At 47.7% G+C, this 20,410-nt stretch overlaps 1 protein-coding gene and 1 non-coding gene across 5 annotated transcripts in view; one reads left to right on the top strand and one right to left on the bottom strand.

Moving 5' to 3' along the window:
- The window catches only part of ADCK1 (aarF domain containing kinase 1), a 151,035-nt gene that overhangs the window by 48,805 nt on the left and 81,820 nt on the right, over positions 1–20,410 (top strand). For 3 of the 4 annotated variants that reach the window (XM_038744017.1, XM_038744025.1, XM_038744008.1), the window contains exon 4: positions 11,449–11,652. The exons of the other annotated variant lie outside the window; for it this stretch is intronic. In XM_038744017.1, coding sequence (XP_038599945.1) covers positions 11,449–11,652 — 204 coding nt within the window. The remainder of the gene's footprint in view (positions 1–11,448; positions 11,653–20,410) is intronic. 4 annotated transcript variants of the gene reach the window in all.
- LOC119937050 lies at positions 4,824–4,961 on the bottom strand. The gene has a single exon (XR_005453915.1). It is a non-coding gene; the product is annotated as a small nucleolar RNA SNORA7 (small nucleolar RNA).

Genomic DNA, 20,410 nt, shown 5'->3' with positions numbered 1-20,410 from the left:
CTTCTAGACTGTGAGCCCTTTATTGGGTAGGGACCATCTCTATATGTTGCTGATTTGTACTTCATCATCATCATCATCATCAATTGTATTTATTGAGTGCTTACTATGTGCAGAGCACTGTACTAAATGCTTGGGAAGTACAAATTGGCAACATCTAGAGACAGTCCCTACCCAACAGTGGGCTCACAGTCTAAAAGGGGGAGACAGAGAACAAAACCAAACATACTAACAAAATAAAATAAATAGAATAGATATGTACAAGTAAAATAAATAAATAAATAGAGTAATAAATATGTACAAACATATATACATATATACAGGTGATATGGGGAAGGGAAGGAGGTAAGGTGGGGCAGATGGAGGGGGGGGGCAAGTGGGAGAGGAAGGAAGGGGCTCAGTCTGGGAAGGCCTCCTGGAGGAGGTGAGCTCTCAGTAGGGCCTTGAAGGGAGGAAGAGAGCTAGCTTGGCGGATGAGCAGAGGGAGGGCATTCCAGGCCTGGGGGATGACGTGGGCCGGGGGTCGATGGCGGGACAGGCGAGAATGAGGTACGGTGAGGAGATTAGCAGCAGAGGAGCGGAGGGTGCTGGGTGGGCTGTAGAAGGAGAGAAGGGAGGTGAGGTAGGAGGGGGCGAGGTGATGGAGAGCCTTGAAGCCCAGGGTGAGGAGTTTCTGCCTGATGCGCAGATTGATTGGTAGCCACTGGAGATTTTTGAGGAGGGGAGTAACATGCCCAGAGCGTTTCTGGACAAAGATAATCCGGGCAGCAGCATGAAGTATGGATTGAAGTGCAGAGAGATACGAGGATGGGAGATCAGAGAGGAGGCTGATGCAGTAGTCCAGACGGGATAGGATGAGAGCTTGAATGAGCAGGGTAGCGGTATGGATGGAGAGGAAAGGGCGGATCTTGGCAGTGTTGCAGAGCTGAGACCGGCAGGTTTTGGTGACGGCTTGGATGTGAGGGGTGAATGAGAGAGGGGAGTCAAGGATGACACCAAGGTTGCGGGCTTGTGAGACGGGAAGGATGGTAGTGCCGCCAACAGAGATGGGAAAGTCAGGAAGAGGGCCAGGTTTGGGAGTTCAGTCTTTGACATGTTGAGCTTTAGATGGCGGGCAGACATCCAGATGGAGATATCCTGAAGGTAGGAGGAGATGCGAGCCTGGAGAGAGGGGGAGAGAGCAGGGGCAGAGATGTAGTTCTGGGTGTCATCAGCGTAGAGATGATAGTTGAAGCCGTGGGAGCGAATGAGGTCACCAAGGGAGTGCGTGTAGATCGAGAACAGAAGGGGACCAAGCACTGAACCTTGGGGAACCCCCACAGTAAGAGGATGGGAGGGGGAGGAGGAGCCTGCAAAAGAGACTGAGAATGAATGACCGGAGAGATAAGAGGAGAACCAGGAGAGGATGGAGTCTGTGAAGCCAAGATCAGATAGCGTGTTGAGGAGAAGGGGGTGGTCCACAGTGTCGAAGGCAGCTGAGAGGTCGAGGAGGATTAGGACAGAGTATGAGCCGTTGGATTTGGCAAGCGGGAGGTCATTGGTGACCTTTGAGAGGGCAGTTTCCGTGGAATGTAGGGGACGGAAGCCAGACTGGAGGGGGTCGAGGAGAGAGTTGTTGTTGAATTCTAGACAGTAAGTGCCTATTTTTTTAGGGTATGTTCAAGGTGTTGTACTAAGCGCTGGGGTAAATATGAGATCATAAAGTTGGACACAGTCCATGTCCCATATAGGACTCACTGTCTCAATCCACATTTTCCAGATGAGGTAACTGAGGCACAGAGAAGTGAAGTGACTTGCCTAAGATGACACAGCAGACAAACGGCAGAGCCAGCAGTAGAACCCAGGTCCCAGGCCTTTGTTCTAGCCATTAGGTCACACTGCTGAAATACAAGTACTACTGCTACGACTACTATAGGTCCCTCTCCCCAACACCCATTTCCTCCTCCCCACCCCCATCCTTCCATCTCCACTTCCAAATATCTCTTGGAAAACATGTAACTCCTCTTTCGGGCCACCTCCTGTCTCCTCACCAATCCGTTGAGGTTAGATGTCATTTGGGAATGCCCTTGCTTCTCTCCCGCCCGATCCCTCCCCCCTCCCCTATTTCCCACTCCTTGAGGGGTTTTTTTTCATTCATTGCTACCTTCCTGGCCTCTGAGATTTCAGATTTCTCCTGTCTGCTAAATCTCCTGTCTACTCTCCCAAGCGATTAGTACAGTGTTCTACACATAATAAGTGCTCAAAAGATATGATTGATTGATTTCTATTTCTAAAACCTGTGTCACCAGCCAACCCATTGGAACATTCATTCATTGATTCAATCGTATTTATTGAGCACTTACTGCGTGCAGAGCACTGTACTAAGCGCTTGGGAAGTAGAAGTCAGTAACATATAGAGACGGTCCCTACAGCTGTGAGAGGGGAGATTTTGCCAGATGCTGTCCTTTCAGACCTCCCCACTATTGAGCTCTCCTAGCCGAGATGTCAATGCTGCCAGCTACAAGAAAAGCCCGGGCCCTGAGCCAAGCTGAGCCCATGGCCACGACACGGAGACAACAGCTAAAGCCCAAAGCGGCCGTTGGTTGCCAGCATCTGTTTTTTTCTTTAAGCTCAGAGAAAGTTCATTCATCAAGCAGATGGTGAGATAGGACCTTGATTCCCTTAGTTTGCTCTCTTCACCCCTCATTGGTATAATGATTCATTCATTCATTCAATCGTATTTGTTGAGCGCTTACTGTGTGCAGAGCACTGTACTAAGCGCTTGATGATGGCGGGTCCCCTGTCTTTACTTAGAAGCAGTGTGGTCTGGTGAGTTGAGCACAGGCCTGGGAGTCAGAGGACCTGGGTTGTGATCCCAGCTTTGTCACTTGTCTGCTGTGTGACCTTGGGCAAGTCAATTTACTTCTCTGGGCCTCAGTTATCTCATCTGTAAAATGGGGATTTAGACTGCCAGCCCCATGTGGGACAGGGACTGTGTCCAACCTGATTTGCTTGTCTCCATCCTTCTGTGTAGTACAGTGCCTGGCACATAGTAAGCACTTAGCTAATACCTCCCCTCCCCTCCTCTTTCTCCCTTCCCTATCACCCCTCTCCCCCCTCTGCCCTACCTCCTTCCCCTCCTCACAGCACTTGTATATATTTGTACAAATTTATTACTCTATTTTATTTGTACATACTAACTATATTTATTTTACTAATGATGTGTATATAGCTATAATTCTATTTATTCCGATAGTATTGACACTTGTCTACTTGTTTTGTTTTGTTGTCTGTCTCCCCCTTCTAGACTGTGAGCCCGTTTTTGGGTAGGGATTGTTTCTATATGTTGCCGATTTGTACTTTCCAAGAGCTTGGTACAGTGCTCTGCATACAGTAAGCATTCAATAAATACGATCTAATGAAGAATGAATAAAATGCCATAATCATTATTATTACTTATATCTCTTTCTCCGTCTCAGTATTTGTTTACCCGTGTGGCTGTAGGGCTTCCTTTGTGTATATATATGCCGAGACTGAAGAAGAGATGTAACATTTGGGGTGTCCGAGCCCAGCTGGAACCCATCTGGTTGTTTTGTGGCCCAGTCTGCACAAAGGAGACCCAAGAGTTTGGAGAAACCAGGATCTAATGTGCAAATGTTTAGAAATAGAGCAGCGAAATAGGGCTCCTCCCATCGCCCAGCCCCGTCAATAATGAATTGCCACTGAGCTCTTCCTATTAGCTATTTACCCCAAAACCAAACTGGCTAATGAAAATGTTTTTAATTAATATGAGGCAGATTAAAACTCATTTCAGCAAGGTCGTTGGTAATGAGAGATAATCATAACGCAAATTACTGAGCTTGGAGTGAAATGAAGATGAAGGCGAGACAGGGCAGCAGCGCCAGCTGTTCCTGCTCCACGTGGAGCGCGACGGAAGCAGACAGTCAGTCAGTCAGTTGTATTTATTGAGCGCTTACTGTGTGCAGAGCACTGGAGTGAGCGTTTTGGGAAGTACAGTATAGCAATAGAGCAGACGCAATCCCTGCCCAAACGAGCTTGCAGTCTAGATAGGACAGGAGAAGGTGGGTGCCCAGCAGAGGGGCATGAGGCCCATTCTGGGGATGGGATGGATGGGCTTAAAGGTCAGTAATGTAGGGATCTCTACCCTGCCTAGTACTTATCTACATATCCCTATGTTCCTCCATTTCTCCTGTATGTAATTTATTTAAATGTCTGTCTCCCCCTATTGATTGTAGAGCAGCAGCATGGCATAGTGGATAGAGCACAGGCCTGGAAATCAGAAGTTCATGGGTTCTAATCCCAGCTCTGCCACTTGTCTGCTGTGTGACCTTGGGCAAGTCACTTGACTTTGCGGGCCTCGGTCACCTCATCTGTAAAATGGGGATTGAGACTGAGCTCCATGTGGGACAGGGACTGTGTCCAATCCAATTTGCTGGTATCCACAAGAACAGTGCCTGGAACATAGTAAGCACTTAACAAATACCATAATTATCATCATTATTACAATTATTATAAGCTCCTTGTGGCCGGGGATCGTGTCTACCAACACTGATGTATTGTCCTCTCCCAAGGGCTTAGTACAGTGCTGTGAACCTAGTCTTGTCTTGTCTTATGCCGTTGAGTCGCCTTCGACCCATAGCGACTCCATGGACACATCTCTCCCAGAACGCCCCACCTCCATCTGCATTCGTTCTGGTAGTGTATCCATAGAGCTTTTGTGGTAAAAATATGACAATGGTTTACCAAGGCCTCCTTCCGCGCAGTAAGCTTGAGTCTCCAGCCTCGACCTTTCCCATGCCGCTGCTGCCTAACGCAGGAGAGTTTTGACTTGTAGCAGCTTGCCTTCCACTCGCTAGCCACTGGCCAAGCTAGGAATGGAGTGGGTAGGCCTCTGCTTGTCTCTCCCTCCCATAGCCGAGACTGGTAGAGTACTGGAAACTCTCCAGGTATGATTCTGAGAGGGTGTACATCGTAGGCACTCAGTAATGCTGTTGACTGATTGATGAATTGATTCTCTCCTCTTCCTTCTCCCATCCAAGGCAAGCTCTTTAGATGGGAGATTTTACAATGACCGGATGAATTGCGCATTGGTGTGTTTGGGGTGGGTAGGGAACAGGTCTACCAACTCTGTTATATTGTACTCCCCTAAGCGCTTAGTAGAGTGCTCTGCACACAGTAAGCACTCAATAAATGTGATTGATTGAATGGGTGTTGAGTTCTGTCATTCCACCGTGTGTGTTTCCACACGTTTTGGATAGGGTGCTGTTGGTGAGTGATTTGTATACAGGGACTGTGCCTTACCTGATTATCTTGTATCTACCCAGTTCTTAGTTGGGTACTTGGCATAGAGTAAACACTTAAAACACCACATTTGTTATTAAACGGTCTTGTGCAAGCATATGACATCAATCAAGATGTGTGAGCTTCAACACGAGCTCTCCAGATTGTGGGATTCTTCAAATCAGAGGTGATTGGGGCAGGAAGATGAGATGTTTGTAGTGCTGTGAGAGAGATCTTGAAGAGTGTATGTATTCATGTAGAGAGATGGGCCATGGGTGTAACGGTGCAGAAGATTATATTTTGTGTTTCAAAAATCATCTGTTCTTTACAGATTACAACAGTACAAACATTAGCCTTTGCACTAATCTGTTGTTCAGATAATAATCTCCCATTTAATTGGTAGGTGTCCTAGAGTCCTGTCTTTTGAATTGAGACCTGTGTAAAATTATTTCTCAACCACAAAAGGTGCTTATCAAGCTTTCGTAGCTCCAACCCAGCTTCTGAGATGATGATTACCTTTACTCTTCTGAGTGTCAGCCTCCAAATTTGTTTTACCTCCTCTACTGAACCTATGTTGGGTAGGGACTGTCTCTATATGTTGCCAACTTGTACTTCCCAAGCACTTAGTACAGTGCTCTGCACACAGTAAGTGCTCAATAAATACGACTGATTGATTGATTGATTGATTGATGTATTTCTTCTTCTCCTCTGACTTCATTCTGAGGTATTTCTGGCTCCGTGGAACAGGAGTATCAATAAGGCTCACTATTTTATTAACTTGATCAAACAACGGGAAGTGGAGACATCATTAATCTGTATTTACAGAGCAGGATTACTATTATAAGTGAAAATGGAAGATCTAATTTGAGCACCAACAACGAGCTAGGCATAGGAACGAACGTGCGATTAGGTAGGGCTCCTGCTCGTTACGTTCATGTAATGAATTAGTGGGACCAGGCCGAACCCACGGGGTGGACAGGAGCGGGCTTAGGCCAGGGCAGAGTTTGCAAGTGTCTTCGCATTGCTTTTGTCTGTCCCCCTCTAGACTGTTAGCTTGTTGTGGGCAGGATACATGTCTGTCAACTCTTTTGTATTGTACTCTCCCAAGCGCTTAGTGTAGTTCTCTGCACTTAGTAAGAACTCAATAAATACCATTGATTGATTGATAGTTGGAGTTCAGCAGAAAAATAAGAGTAATAATAACAATCATTATGTTGTGATGATGATGATCCTTGTTAAGTGTTAACTATATATTCATTCAAGCGTATTTATTGAGCTCTTACTGTGTGCAGAGCACTGTACTAAGCACTTGGAAAGTACAGTTTGGCAACAGAGACAATCCCTACCCAACAATGGGCTCACAGTCTAGAAGTGGGAAGACAGACATCAAAACAAAACAAGTAGACAGGTGTCAATACCATCAGAATAGATAAATAAAATTATAGCTATGTACACATCATTAATAAAATAAATTGAGTAATAAATATGTACAAATATACACAATTGTGGAGCAGGGTCAGGGTCAGGGGGCCCAACACTGAACTAAGTGCTAAAGTAGATACAAGATAATCAGGTTGGACACAGTCCCTGTCCCACATGGGGATCACAGTCTAAGCAGGAGGGAGTAGAAGCCACTTTGGAAGGAGGAAAGGAAGCGGACTGGGAGAATGGTCAATCAATCCATCAATCAGTCATATTTATTGAGGACTTACTGTATGCAGAGCACCATACTAAGTACAATACAACTGAGTTGGTGGACGCATTCCCTGCCCACATCGAGTTTACAGTCCAGAGGATGAGTTTATAGTCTAGAAGATGAGTTTACAGACTGATGATGGAGCTGGGATTAGAACCCAGGTCCTTTGACTCTCAGACCCGTGTTCTGTCCACTAGGCCACACTGTTCCTCTGCTTCCACACCCCTGACAGCTGAGGTTGTTCCCCATCTCGCAGATGCCCAGAGCCAGGCTCTTTCTAGCAGACCAACAGCAGGGAACACTAGTCCGCCACCACTGGTGGCCCGGGCCGGATTAGAGGCCGAGAGGGCCCTCTGCACCCACCTCTTCCCATCCTTTGCTCTCAGAGGACCCGTCTTCCCAGACATGACCATCTCCTCCCACCAAGATGCTGCGAAAGGGCCCCAGGGCCACCAGGAAAGGCTCAGTGCAGAACCCAATTGTTTCCATCCAGGCAGCCCAGGCCCCAGCTTCCTTCCTCGACTGCTGCGCCCGGACTGCCTCCTCTCAGAGCGCAGGAGAGAATATTGGATTGCAAGAGCCTCTCCCGGCCCCCTCTTTTCTCCTTCCCTCTCCTCTCCACTGGTGACTGCACATTTTCTCCTCTACTGGAGACAGAGTGTCGAGGACAATTATCAGAGCTGCATAAAAGCTGTTTCCCTATAATGGCCTGAACTCTCTGTACTGTGATAAACTGCCCAGCTGCTTGCTCTTGGGATTGCTCTCTATCTCTCTCTCCTCTGTTTTTCTCTGTCTGTGCCCCCTTTTTTCTCTTTTTTAAAAATGGCATTTGAATAGTAGTTTGGTATGGTATTTTTAATGGTATTTGTTAAGTGCCAGGTACTGTAATAAGCACTGGAGTAGATATATGCTAATCAGGTTTGACACAGTCCATGTCCCACATGGGGCTCACAGTTTTCATCCCCATTTTACAGATGAGGTAACGGAAGCACAGAGAAGCTAAATGACTTGCCCAAGGTCACACAGCAAAGAAGTGGCAGAGTTGGGATTAGAACCCAGGTCCTTCTGACTCCCAGTCCTGTGCTGTATCCACTAGGCCATGCTGCTTTTCACATTTGTTTTTCTGCTCTTGCCTCTTCTTTCCATGGTCCTGCATTTGCTGACTCTGTGAGGTGCTGATTAGAGTAAGGAGAGAGAGAGAGAGAGACAGAGACAGAGAGGATGAGGGTGGGAGAAAAACAAGGGCAAGGGATGCAGCAAAGGTCACAAGCCCATAGTGTTTGTCAGAGATTTGTAGATTTGATACCAAAATCTAAATCTCCAGCTGTGATTTCTCTCCCTCTCTTCAGTCTTACATCTTCTCCTGCCTTCCAAACGTCTCTACTTGGATGTCCTTCCGTCACCTCCAGCCTAATATGTCCAAAACAGAGCTCCTTATCTTCCCACCCAAGCCCTGTCCTCCCATCACTGTAGAAGATGCCGTCATCCTTCCTGTCTCACAAGCCCATAACCTTGGCATTATCCTTGACTCCTCTCTCTCATTTGACCCACATATTCAATCCATCACTAAATCCTGTCGGTCCCACCTTCACAACATCGCTAAAATCTGCCTTTTCCTCTCCATCCTAACTGCTGCTATGTTAATACCATCACACATCCTATCCCGCTTGGATTACTGCATCAGCCTCCTTGCTGACCTCCCAGCCTCCTGTCTCTCCCCACTCCAGTCCATACTTCACTCTGTTGTCCAGATCATTTTTCTGCAATCAATCAATCAATCAATCAATCAATCATATTTATTGAGCGCTTACTATGTGCAGAGCACTGTACTAAGCGCTTGGGAAGTACAAATTGGCAACACATTTGTTGCCAATGCAGTGTTGTTACACTGCAAAAACATTCAGGACATGTCACCCCGCTCCTCCAAAAACTCCAGTGATTGCCCATCCACCTCCACTTCAATCCGGGGGAAGCAGCGTGGTTTAGTGGAAAGAGCATGGGCTTGGGAGTCAGACTTTGTGGGTTCTAATCCCAGCTCCTCCACTTGTCTGCTGTGTGACCTTGGGCAAGCCACTTAACTTCTCTGTGCCTCAGTTACCTCATCTGGAAAATGGGGATTAAGACTGTGAGCCCCACGTGGAACAACCTGATTACCTTGTATCTACCCCAGTGCTTAGAACAGTGTTTGGCAAGTAGTAAGTGCATAACAAATATCATTATTATTATTATTATTATTATTATTATTATTATTATTATTATTATTATTGTCAAACAAAAACTCCTCACTATTGGGTTTCAAGGACCACCACCTTGCCCCATCCTACCTCACCTCGCTTCTGTCCTTCTACAACCCAGCTGACACACTTTGCTGCTCTAGTGCTAACCTTCTCACTGTGCCTCCATATTGCCTGTCTCCCTACTGAGCCCTAGCCCATATCCTGCCTCTAGCTTGGAATGCCCTCCCTCCGCAAATCCGACAGACAATTACCCTCTCCCCCATTCAAAGCCTTAGTGAAGGCATATCTCCTCCAAGAGGCCTTCCCAGACTAAACCCCACTTTTCCTCATCTCCCACTGTCTTCTGCGTTGCCCTGACTTGCTCCCTTTGCTCTTCCCCCAGCCCAGCCCCACAGCACTTATGTACATATCCGTAATTTTATTTATTTGTATTCATGTCCGTTTCTCCGCTCCCAGACTGTAAGCTCATGGTTGGCAGGGAATATGTCAGGTTATGGAGAAGCAGCATGGCTCAGTGGAAAGAGCCCTGGCTTTGGAGTCAGAGATCAGAGGTTCAAATCCCAGCTCCACCAATTGTCAGCTGTGTGACTTTGGGCAAGTCACTTAACTTCTCTGGGCCTCAATTACCTCATCTGTAAAATGGGGATTAAGACTGTGAGCCCTCCGTGGGACAACCTGATCACCTTGTAACCTCCCCAGCGCTTAGAACAGTTCTTTGCACATAGTAAGCGCTTAATACATGCCATTATTATTATTATTATTATTATTTATCAGTGTGCTGTACTATGTCAAGCACTTAGCACAGTGCTCTGCACACGGTAAGTGCTCAATAAAATGTGATTGAATGAATGAATGAGAGACAGTTTTAGCTAGAAGCCCAGAGAGTACTGGAGACAGGACTGTGGGCATGGTGGGGGTGAAGAGGTTGTGTGTATAAAGTCATTGTGGCTGGGCCTAACCAACTGCCTGATGCTTTAGGTTAGTCTGGTGGCGCTCCCCCGCTAGACCGTAAATTCATTATGGGCCGTTGGTAGGTCTGCTAATTCGGTTGTACTATGATTTGTGATTTGGGGACTTCGGAGGGGTTTGTCTTGAGAACCTCAGTGCCATCTTGGGCTCCCCTTAAGGTAGACGTGGACCTGGAGACGCTCACAGAGCCAGGGCAGGGCCAGCTCTCCGGGGCCCCTGTAGAGCAGAGGGGAGTCCCAAACCTTGCCTTTTTTACTGTATTTGTTAAGAGCTTACTTATTTGCCAGGCACTTTACTAAGTGCTAGAATGGATAAAAGCTAGATGCAAGAAAATCAGGTAGGACATAGTCCCTGTCCCATGTGGGGTTCACAGTCTTAATCCCCATTTTACAGATGAGGGAACTGAGGGCCAGAGAAGTGAAGTGACCTGCCCCAGGTCACTTCTGACTCCCAGGCTCCTGCTTTATCCACTAGGCCATGCTGCTTCCTTGTGCCTTTCCCTGCATCCTCAGCTGGCTGAGGATCAGAAAGTCTTCTGGGAGATAGATGATGGAGGTTTCCCGGTTGGGAGGGCTGCCTAGTGTTTGGCTTTTTCTTTCCTCTCTGAGGGATTTTGCTTATGGAGTAGGAGCGCGGTCTGTCTGAAAAAGGGGACACCCAGTGTCGCTCAGGTGCTGCTTCCTTGGTCTTAGATGTTGGAGGTGGGGTGGTGGGTGAGGGGTGGGTTGGAGTCGGAGAGGGGCTCCCTGGGGGGATGTACCCACAAACCCTGAAATTGACAGCTCCCGATTATTCATTCATTCATTCAATCAATCATATTTATGGAGCGCTTACTGTGTGCAGGGCACTGTATTAAGCGCTTGGGAAATATAGATTGGCAACATATAGAGACGGTCCCTACCCAACAACGGGCTCACAGTCTAGATTAGCAGGAATCAGCTGGGCCCACCTGATGGCTTTTGACCAGGCCATCTGGGAAACCGATTGAACAGAGGGGCTTTGCTCCCCAAGCCCAGGGAAAGGCAGAGGGAACATAGAAACGGAGTCAGTCAGTCAGTCATATTTATTGAGAGCTTGCTGTGTGCAGAGCACTGTACTAAACACTTGGGGGAGTACAATATAGCAATAGACAGACACATTCCCTGCCCACAGTGAGCTTACAGTCTATAGGGGAAGAGGAAGTGTGGGTGAGGAGACCCGGAGAGGGGGTGAGCAGGCGGCAGTGGCGTTGTGCACTCACCACCCGCGGGCCGGGACGTGTCTTCACAGGTCCACCTGCGCTCGGCCGAGCGGCTTCGAGAACTCTGTTGTGCCAACCGCGGAACCTTCATCAAGGTGGGCCAGCACCTGGGGGCCTTGGACTACCTGCTCCCCGAGGAATACACCAGCACCCTCAAGGTCCTCCACAGTCAGGCCCCACAGAGCAGCATGCAGGAGGTCAAGCAGGTGATCCGTGAGGACTTAGGCAAAGAGGTGCGTGGCCGGCCAGGGGAGAGACGGGTGGGGGAGCGAGGCAGACTGTTAAATTGTCTCTAACCCAGGCTGCCCAAAGGGGCAGTGAGGGATCCATCAACTCATCAGTAGTAATCCTTTGGTGCCCACTGTGCTGAGTACACCGTAGTAATGATAATAATAATAGTTATTATTATGGTACTTGTTAAGTGCTTACTCTGTAATAATAATAATGACATTTATTAAGCGCTTACTATGTGCAAAGCACTGTTCTAAGCGGTAGGGAGGTTACAAGGTGATCAGGTTGTCCCACGGGGTGTTCACGGTCTTATTCCCCATTTTACAGATGAGGGAACTGAGGCCCAGAGAAGTTAGACTGTGTGCCCACTGTTGGGTAGGGACTGTCTCTATATGTTGCCAACTTGTACTTCCCAAGCACTTAGTACAGTGCTCTGCACACAGTAAGCGCTCAATAAATACGATTGATTGATTGATTGATTAAGTGACTTGCCCAAAGTCACACAGCTGACAATTGGCAGAGCCGGGATTTGAACCCATGATCTCTGACTCCAAAGCCCGGGCTCGTTCCACTGAGCCATGCTGCTTCTCTCTCTATATATGATATATGATAAGCACTGTTCTAAGCGCTGGGATAGATACAAGTTACTCAGGTTGGACACAGTCCCTGTCTCACTTGGGGCTCACACTGTTAATCAAGCACCTAATACAGTGCTCTGCACACAGTAAGCGCTCAATACGATTGCATGGTTAATCCCCATTTTACAGATGAGGGAATTGAGGCCCAGTGAAGTGAAGCGACTTGCCCCAGTCACACAGTGGGCAAGTGGCGAGTTGGAATCGGAACCCAGGTCCTTCTGACTCCCAGACTCATGCTCTATCTACTAAGCCCCTTTTAGACTGTGAGCCCACTGTTGGGTAGGGACTGTCTCTATGTGATGCCAATTTGTACTTCCCAAGCGCTTAGTACAGTGCTCTGCACATAGTAAGCGCTCAATAAATACGATTGATTGATTGATTGATTGATAAGCCATACTGCTCTCACCAGACATAGCGCTTTGGAGAGTATCATAAAGGTTCAGGCACTGTCTCTGCCATCAAGGAGTTTACAGTCTATTGAGGGAGCCAGTGATGCTCGATTTCCTGCAGATACTGCAGTGTTCAAGAAAAAGAGCAGTTGCAGGACTAGTGAAGAATTGAGAATTGAAAGCCTCCTGTAACATCCAGGCTGACACAAAACCAGGGTTTCTGCTGGATCTATTTTAGGGAATTCTATCAATCCATCAATCGTATTTATTTACTGAGTGCTTACCGTGTGCAGAGCACTGTACTAAGCATTTGGGAGAGTAAAGTATAACAACCTGACACATTCCCTGTCCACAATGAGCTTACAGTCTACAGACAGGCATACAGTTTAGAGACGAGTTTACAGTCTAGTGAACCCTGCTTGTTTATTCAATCCTATTTACTGAGCACTTACTGTGTGCAGAGCACTGTACTAAGCACTTGGGAAGTAGAAGTCGGTGGTCCCTACCCAACAATGGGCTCACAGTCTAGAAGTGGGAGACAGGCAACAAACAAAACAAGGAGACAGGTGTCAAAACCGTCAGAATAAATAGACATAAATAGAATACATAGTTCCTTTACAAGAGGCTGTCCTTCTTAGTACAGCCTTCTGAAGTCCAAGGATTCTTAGTTTTTTTTTTATGGTATTTGTTAAGTGCTTACTAGGTGTCAAATACTGTTCTAAGCGCTGGGGTAGGTATAGGTCAATTAGGTCGGACACTGTCCCTGTCCTGCATGGGGCTCCCAAGTCTAACTAGGAGGGAGAATAGTATCAAATCCCCATTTTACAGTTGAGGAAACTGAGGTACAGAGAAGTCAAGTGACTTGCTCAGGGTCACACAGCAAGCAGTTGGCAGAGCTGGGATTAGAAGCCAGGTCCTCTGACTCCAAGGCTCGTGCTCTTTCCATTAGGCCACACAGCTTCTCTTAGTTCCCATTGACCTTTGAGTATGAGAGGAATGGAGATGGGGGTTGGGAAGCGAGGGTTGGGAGGAGGTGAAGGGGGGAGAAAACCACTGAACCAGAACCCTTGGTTAAGAGTTAAACCCAACAGCTCCAAAGTGGGACGTACTTAGTGGCCTCTGCTAACCTCTTTGCTCCTCAAAGATATTACCCAAACTTTGGAGGGGGTGACCAGACTGGAGCAAGAGGGAGAGGTGGGGTTCGGAGGGATGTGGGGGGAGCGTGGGAGGAATGGGATGAGGCAAGTAAGGTCAGGGAGAAGGGATTGGGGGATTGGTACTGCACCTGTTTCTCACCCTGCTCTGCCTCATGCCAAGCCTGTCAGCCTCTTGCTTCCAGCAGATCCAGATTCGCGCCCCCCCCCCCCAATTAAAACTAAATAAATCACTTTAATAACAGTGTAAATCGTGTCACTGCTCACATGTGACAGATCAGTAGGATGGGGTGTGTGTGCTTGCTTGAGAGTGTGTGTGTGTATGTGTGTTTGTGTGGTTAACCCTTTGATGGTGGTCCCTGCTGTTTTGGCTCAAGAAAGGGGATCTGGAGTACAAAGTGTGGCATGGCCTGGATATCCAGAGCCTAACTGTGGCCAGGTGAGGTTGAGGCCGGGTTCTCTAGGATGGCAGGCCAAAGTTTACCGATGGGAAATCCAAACCCCTGAGGGTCCTGACAGACTCCAGATCCCCATCTTTTCTCCAGCTAAGACTGTTTTTTGTGCCAAGAATAGATTCCTTTGTTTTGGCAGGGGTGAGGAGAAAAGGGGCTCCTTGTTTTCTTCCACCTGACTCCCCCTTCCTTGGGCTCTAAGTCGGTGGCTCCTTGTGGCTTCATGGAACCGAATGTGAATCGTGTCCACAGCCCGGTTGCATCTCCCAGGGCCTCTCCAGAGCCGGGATTGGGGGGAGGGGTTCTGCCTCTCCCGGGGGCACTGAGGCTCCTTCCTGGGCCAGCAGTGTTGCTCGGAAATCTGTGATGGCCCCCACAAATCCCCCACTCATGAACTGGCCTCCTTCCCTTGCAACACATCCCCCCGTTCCCGCCCCCGCCCAAACTTGGATTTGTTTCTCAGTGACACGCTGGCTGGGTGGGCTGGATTGCTTGTCACTTGTTCCTCAGCTATGGGTGGAGGATGTGGGTGGCTGGGAGGGAAGAGAGCGAGGAGGCGGCAAGGTAGATGAGTGTGGGAGAGCTGAGAAAGGGACAAAGAAAATGCAGGAGGAAGCAGGTGGCGAAGTAAGTGATTCCCCCCCCTCCCGGCTTTCCCAGAGTAGCGATCTTTGTCCTCAGCAAATCCCGTTCCCCCTGCACTCTGTACTTCACCGAACGACTGAGGGAGGAAGCGTAGGCCTGGTGGATCGGGGTGGGGATGTCTGGCTCATCGGAAATCTGCCTGGCCTGGCAGCTTCCCCCACCTGATTATCAGAGCTGGGGCCAGGCGGGCATTCCTGGCCCACCCAGGACTTTTCGGTGGGAAGGTGGAGGAACCGAGTGGAGTTGAGCTTGTCTCTAATAATAATAATAATAATAGTGGCATTTATTAAGTGCTTACCATGTGCAAAGCACTGTTCTAAGCACTGGGGAATTTACAAGGTGATCAGGTTGTCCCACTTGGGGCTCACAGTCTTAATCCCCATTTTACAGAGGAGGTAACTGAGGCCCAGAGAAGTGAAGTGACTTACCCAAAGTCACACAGCTGACAAGTGGCAGAGCCAGGATTTGAAACAGTGACCTCTGACTTCAAAGCCCAGGCTCTTTCCACTGAGCCACGCTGCTTCCCTACTTCCCAAGTGCTTAGTACAGTGCTCTGCACATGGGAAGCGCTCAATAAATATGACGGAATGAATGAATGAATGAAGCACTGTTCTAAGCGCTGGGGGGTTACAAGGTGATCAGGTTGCCCCCCGCGGGGCTCACAGTCTTCATCCCCATTTTACAGATGGAACTGAGGCCCAGAGAAGTGAAGCCCAGAGAAGTCTCTCCTGTTGGCCGGGTTATGAGCACCCTCCCTCAGCTCTGCCTCCTGTGGCCTGATGGGCAGGATCAGGGGCAGGGCAGGGGGGGACGGGTCTTCTTGAGTGAAGGCTTCATGAAGGTCAGGGCACCAAGAGGCAGTTTGGGACCCAGAACTTGGCCTTGTGCGGGGCAAATGCATCAGTGCAGCCGAGAACCATCTTTAAACATGCACACGATGCAGAAGCAGGGATCGAGCCCACTGCCTGTTCTATAGCCCCACTAGGATCTCACCAGCCAGGATAGAGCCAGGATAGATTCCTTCCTCATGAAGGAAGGACAGGTACACACACACACACACACACACACACACACAAACACACACACGCACACACACACACACACTCTCTCTCTCACACACACACACACTCACTGAAGCAGTGTGGTCCAACAAATGGAGCAGTGTGACCTTGGGCAAGTCACTTAGCTTCTCTGTGCCTCACTGTCCTCATCTGTAAATTGTGGATTATGACTGTGAGCACCATGGGGGACAGGGATGTGTCCAACCCGATTTGCTTGTATCCACCCCAGTGCTTAGTACAGAGCAATGCACATAGTAAGTGCTTAACGAATGCCATAATTATTATTATTATTATTTATGAAATTGTAAAACAGGAGTCATCTGGGCCAGGATAACGTAAATGGAGCAGTCCCATCCCTGCCTCGCCGAACCACCGTTCAGTCTCTGAAATCTCTTTGTTAGGAACCGTATTGAGGAATCTCACTGCCCCATCTCTTGGGTCCCTGAACTAAACAGTTCCGGGTCCCTTTTTTTATAGGAAAAAAAGTCTCTCTGATCCCGGGAGCTGAGGTCTGACTCGCATCTTTCCTGTGAGGGAATAGACTAGGGGTGCTGAGGTGGGTCTGGTTTACAGCCCCAAAATAAAAGTCCCCTCGTTTCTCTTCGTCTTCACACATCTGAGTGCTCTCGTGCCTGGGTCATGGGGGAGAGCCGTCCTATAAGGACAGCTATACCTCTTGTTGCATTTTGTTGCATCTTGTTGCACACCTGTTCCATCATCCCTTGAAATGCCGCTGACCTCCAGTCAGAGTCTCGACCTGTTGGGGGGCGGGAGATCAGTGTTAGCCTCCTTTCTCCTCTGCCCCCTTACCCTCTGCAGATTCCAGAGCGCTTCTGGCTGCACCAGGAGGCAGTGATGCTGTGAGTGGCGCAGAATTAGAGAGCTGTTTCCATGCCTAAGGAGCTCAGCCTCGCTTCTCTCGGCTCTGTCCTTCAGAGGTTGCTCCAGGCTCAGACGTTGTTAAAATTCTCCACTCCTCTCAGGGCTCTGTGTTCTTGGCCGTCAGCCACAGAGCCTCCCTTTCTCCCAGAATGTGTCTCCACCTGGTGCTCCCTTCTCAGGCCCCGCAATGTCTCCTTTGCTCCTCTCCCACCCCCAAACCACCCCCCAGTACCACCCTCCCTCCAGCATCCCACCTGGACCCTTCACAGGACTCCAATGTGGCAACTTGTGTTCTCCTTACACTCCTTTCTGCCAGCCCACAGTCCACAGATCTTTCTTCCTTGCACTCTCTTTCCTTGTTTTCCCTGTGGACGGTAAACTCCCCGTGGACAGGGAATGCACCTACCAGCTCTTTTGTATTGTACTCTCCCAAGCACTTAGCACAGTGCTGTGCACACTGTAAGTGCTCAATAAATACCATTGGATGATTGATTCATGCTCTCGGGATTAAGGTTAAGCACAGAGTAGTCATCATAGTAGAATTTACTGAGCACACATTTTGTGTGCTGCACTCACATAAGCAAAAAATGACATGTTTCCTGCCCATCATTCAACAGTATTTGAATGCTTGCGATGTGCAGAGCATTATACTGTGTGCTTGGGAGAGGATAATCGAGTCAATAGACACGATCCCTACCCTCAAGGAGTTTACAATCTATCCAGGGAGACAGGCGCTAAGATAAATTGCAGGTAGGAGAAGCGGCCAAGTTTAAAGCTATGTACATAAATGCAGTGGGGGGCAATGAAGTGTTACAGTGCTTTATAATTATTATTATTATTTAAGTGCTTAGGGAGTTAGGACTCAAGCGCATTGGTGGTAAAGTAGGGGTGAGGGGATAGGATTGGGTTGGTCTAAGCACTTGTCATATCCAGTCTCCACCACTGCGTCATCCTCCTTACTGACCTCCCGGCTGTCAGCTTTTCCCCCTCTCTCCAATCCTTAGTTCTCTCTGCCGCCCGGATCATTTTTCTAAAACCTCATTCTGCACATATCTCTCCACTCCTCAGAAACCTCCGATGGTTGCCCATCCCTCCCCACATCAAGCAGAAACTCCCAGCTATCGGCTTTAAGATATTGTCAGCTAATAATAATAGTTGTGGTGTTTGTTCAGAGCTTACTTTGTGCCAAGCCCTGTCCCAAGTGGTGACATAGATAAAATATAAGCAGATCAGACACAGTTCCTGTCCCACTTGGGGCTCAGTTTAAAAGGGAGGGAGACTAGGTTTTTTATCCCTATTTTACAGCTGAGGCACAGAGAAGTTAAGTGGCTTGCGCAAGGTCACACAGCAGATTAGGGGCAAAGTCAGGACTACAACCCAGATCTTCGGACTCCTAGGGCTGTGCTCCTTTCACTAGGCCACTCTGCTCTCCCCACTACTTAATCCTGCTCCTTTCCCACTATACCTGAGGGTCACGAGGAGCTTCCACTCTACAGCTTTGGGGGAGAGGTATAATGTCAAACTTTGTATAGAGCACTGGGATAGATACAAGATTATCTGGTTGGATACAGTCCCGTTCCCTCACAGGACTCGCAATCTAAGTGATAAACTCTGTGTGGGGAGTGAATTGTCAGCCTCCAAAGGGCAAGGCCCTAATGTTTTGCTGCCAGATTTAGTTGGTCAACAGTATGAAGGGGTGGGGGGCAGTGGGGCACAAATGAGTTAAATTCTGGTGGTTTTAAGGGTAGATTAGGGCACCAGGAAATGGAAGTGCATTTAATCAGAACAAGAAAGTCAGGCCTGGTTTCCCACTCCTGCCTTCACCCTCCCCAGTCAAGTAGAGTGCAGCGGAACCAAGAGCTAACCAACTGTGACCTAGAGGGATATAATAATTACAATAATAATAATGATAATAATGATGGTATTTGTTAAGCACTTTCTCTGTGTCAAGCAGTGTTTCTAAGGACTAGGGTTGATACAAGATAATCAGCTGTCCCACATGGGGCTCACAATCTTGATATTCCCTGAGGTGGGTTGACCCTTTGCCTCAATAACCTGAAGTGTGATCATATAAGCCAGTACAACGTGTTATTCTTTGGCAGAGATCCTATCAAAAAGCAGCTCCAGCTGCACTTGGGGCCCCAGGATCCTTGTGTTTACTGTGCCACTTTGGGTTTCATTTTTTTTTTTTTTGGTGGTGTTTATTAAGGGCTGACTAATTGCCAGACACCAGAAACTAAACACTTCTCTGGGCCTCACTTCCCTCATCTGTGAAATGGAGATTAAGACTATGAGCCCCTTGTGAGACAGGGATTTTGTCCAACCTTATTAGTTTGTATCTACCCCAGCGCTTAGTACAGATCCTGGCATATAGTAAGCACTTGACAAGTACCACAAAAAAAAACCCAAACCAAGAAAGTGAATGAGATGCTTTTATCAATCAATCAGTGATGTTTATTGAGCTCTTACTATGTGCAGAGCACAGTACTAAGCACTGGGAGAGTACAGTACGTATATATGTATATATGTATATATATATTTAGACTGTGAGCCCACTGTTGGGTAGGGACTGTCTCTATATGATGCCAATTTATACTTCCCAAGCGCTTAGTACAGTGCTCTGCACACAGTAAGCATTCAATAAATACGATTGATGATGATGATGATATATCTGTATATGTCTGTAATTTATTTATTTATATTAATGTCTGTCTCCTCATCTAGCTCATTGTGAGCAGGGAATGTGTTTGATGTTGTATTGTAATAATAATAATTATGGTATTTGTTAAGCACTTATGTGACAAGCACTGTTCTAAGCACTGGGGTAGATAAAAGGTCATCAGGTTGTCCCATGAGGGGCTCATAGTCTTAATCCCCATTTTACAGATGAGGTAACTGAGGCCCAGAGAAGTTAAGTGCCTTGCCCAAGGTCATAGAGCAGACAAATGATGGAGCCAGGATTAGAACCCACTTCCTCTGACTCCCAAACCTGTGCTGTTTCCAACTGTACTCTCCCAATTGTTTAGTACAGTGCTTTGCACACAGGAAGCTCTCAATAAATACAGTTATTAATTAATTAATTCCAATACAACAAAATTAGCAGAAATGTTCCTTGCCCATAATGAGCTTACAGTCTAGAGAGGGAAGGTGATCATACCAATAATAATTATTGTGGAATTTGTTAAGTGCTCACTCTGGGCTGAGTTCTGTTTAGAGTATTGGGGTGTTACAATGTAAGTAGATCAGACAGTCCCCGTCCCACATGGGGCTCACAGTCTAAGGGTAATCGATCGATCAAGGAATCATTGGTGTCAAAGAAAAACTTCACGGACTCTGGGCTGGGTTCAAGTGGGTATTTCAGAGACATGTTTATTTCTACTAGTTCTGGTAGGAGTGGTGTTTGACAGGCAGAGTTTCCTGTCAGTAGAGCATTTCTTTATATACAGTGGGTACAGCATCCAGGTGTCACATGTGATCGAAGAGCACAAAACAAGGTGTATGTATACACTACAAGATAAGCAGCAGTAAATTTTTCCTCG

This window comes from Tachyglossus aculeatus, chromosome 1 (genome assembly GCF_015852505.1).
Source record: "Tachyglossus aculeatus isolate mTacAcu1 chromosome 1, mTacAcu1.pri, whole genome shotgun sequence".
Lineage (NCBI taxonomy): Eukaryota > Metazoa > Chordata > Mammalia > Monotremata > Tachyglossidae > Tachyglossus > Tachyglossus aculeatus.
Note: the sequence above shows the minus strand (reverse complement) of the source record. Positions and strands in the feature narration are given on the sequence as shown.